This window comes from Eimeria maxima, genomic scaffold (genome assembly GCF_000499605.1).
Source record: "Eimeria maxima Weybridge genomic scaffold, Emw_scaff333, whole genome shotgun sequence".
Taxonomy (NCBI): domain Eukaryota; phylum Apicomplexa; class Conoidasida; order Eucoccidiorida; family Eimeriidae; genus Eimeria; species Eimeria maxima.
Window position 1 is genome coordinate 23,404 of NW_013563812.1, and position 390 is coordinate 23,793.

At 26.2% G+C, this 390-nt stretch overlaps 1 protein-coding gene across 1 annotated transcript in view; it reads right to left on the reverse strand.

Annotated features, from left to right (window-relative positions):
- Positions 1-390, reverse strand: part of EMWEY_00028800 (CAMP-dependent protein kinase regulatory subunit, putative) — a gene marked incomplete at both ends in the record, with an annotated part of 3,431 nt that extends 3,041 nt beyond the window's left edge. Inside the window, one exon of the mRNA XM_013478248.1 lies at positions 165-390. Within this exon, the coding sequence (XP_013333702.1) occupies positions 165-390 (226 nt within the window). The remainder of the gene's footprint in view (positions 1-164) is intronic.

Sequence of the window (390 nt, forward strand, 5' to 3'; positions counted from 1 at the left end):
TTTTTTTTTTTTTTTTTTTTTTTTTTTTTTTTTTTTTTTTTTTTTTTTTTTTTTTTTTTTCCTTAATAAGTTAATAAAGTTAATAATATAGATAGATAGAAAGAAAGGTAATAATAATATAAATAAAATAAGGGGAAAAAAAAGAGTAATGAATAACTACTTACATTGTAAATAAGGATCAGGTAAATTAGCAATAATACATAATTTACTAATCATAAAAGGAATAGGATCTGCAGGCATAGCCAATAATATTTCTGTTACTATTTTCTCTAATATAGGGGATAATTTTAATTGAATATATTCTTCATACTCCCCTCCTCCTCCTCCTCCTCCTCCTCCTCCTCCTATTCCTCCTCCTCCTCCTCTTTCTCCTCCTCCTGTACTATTCAT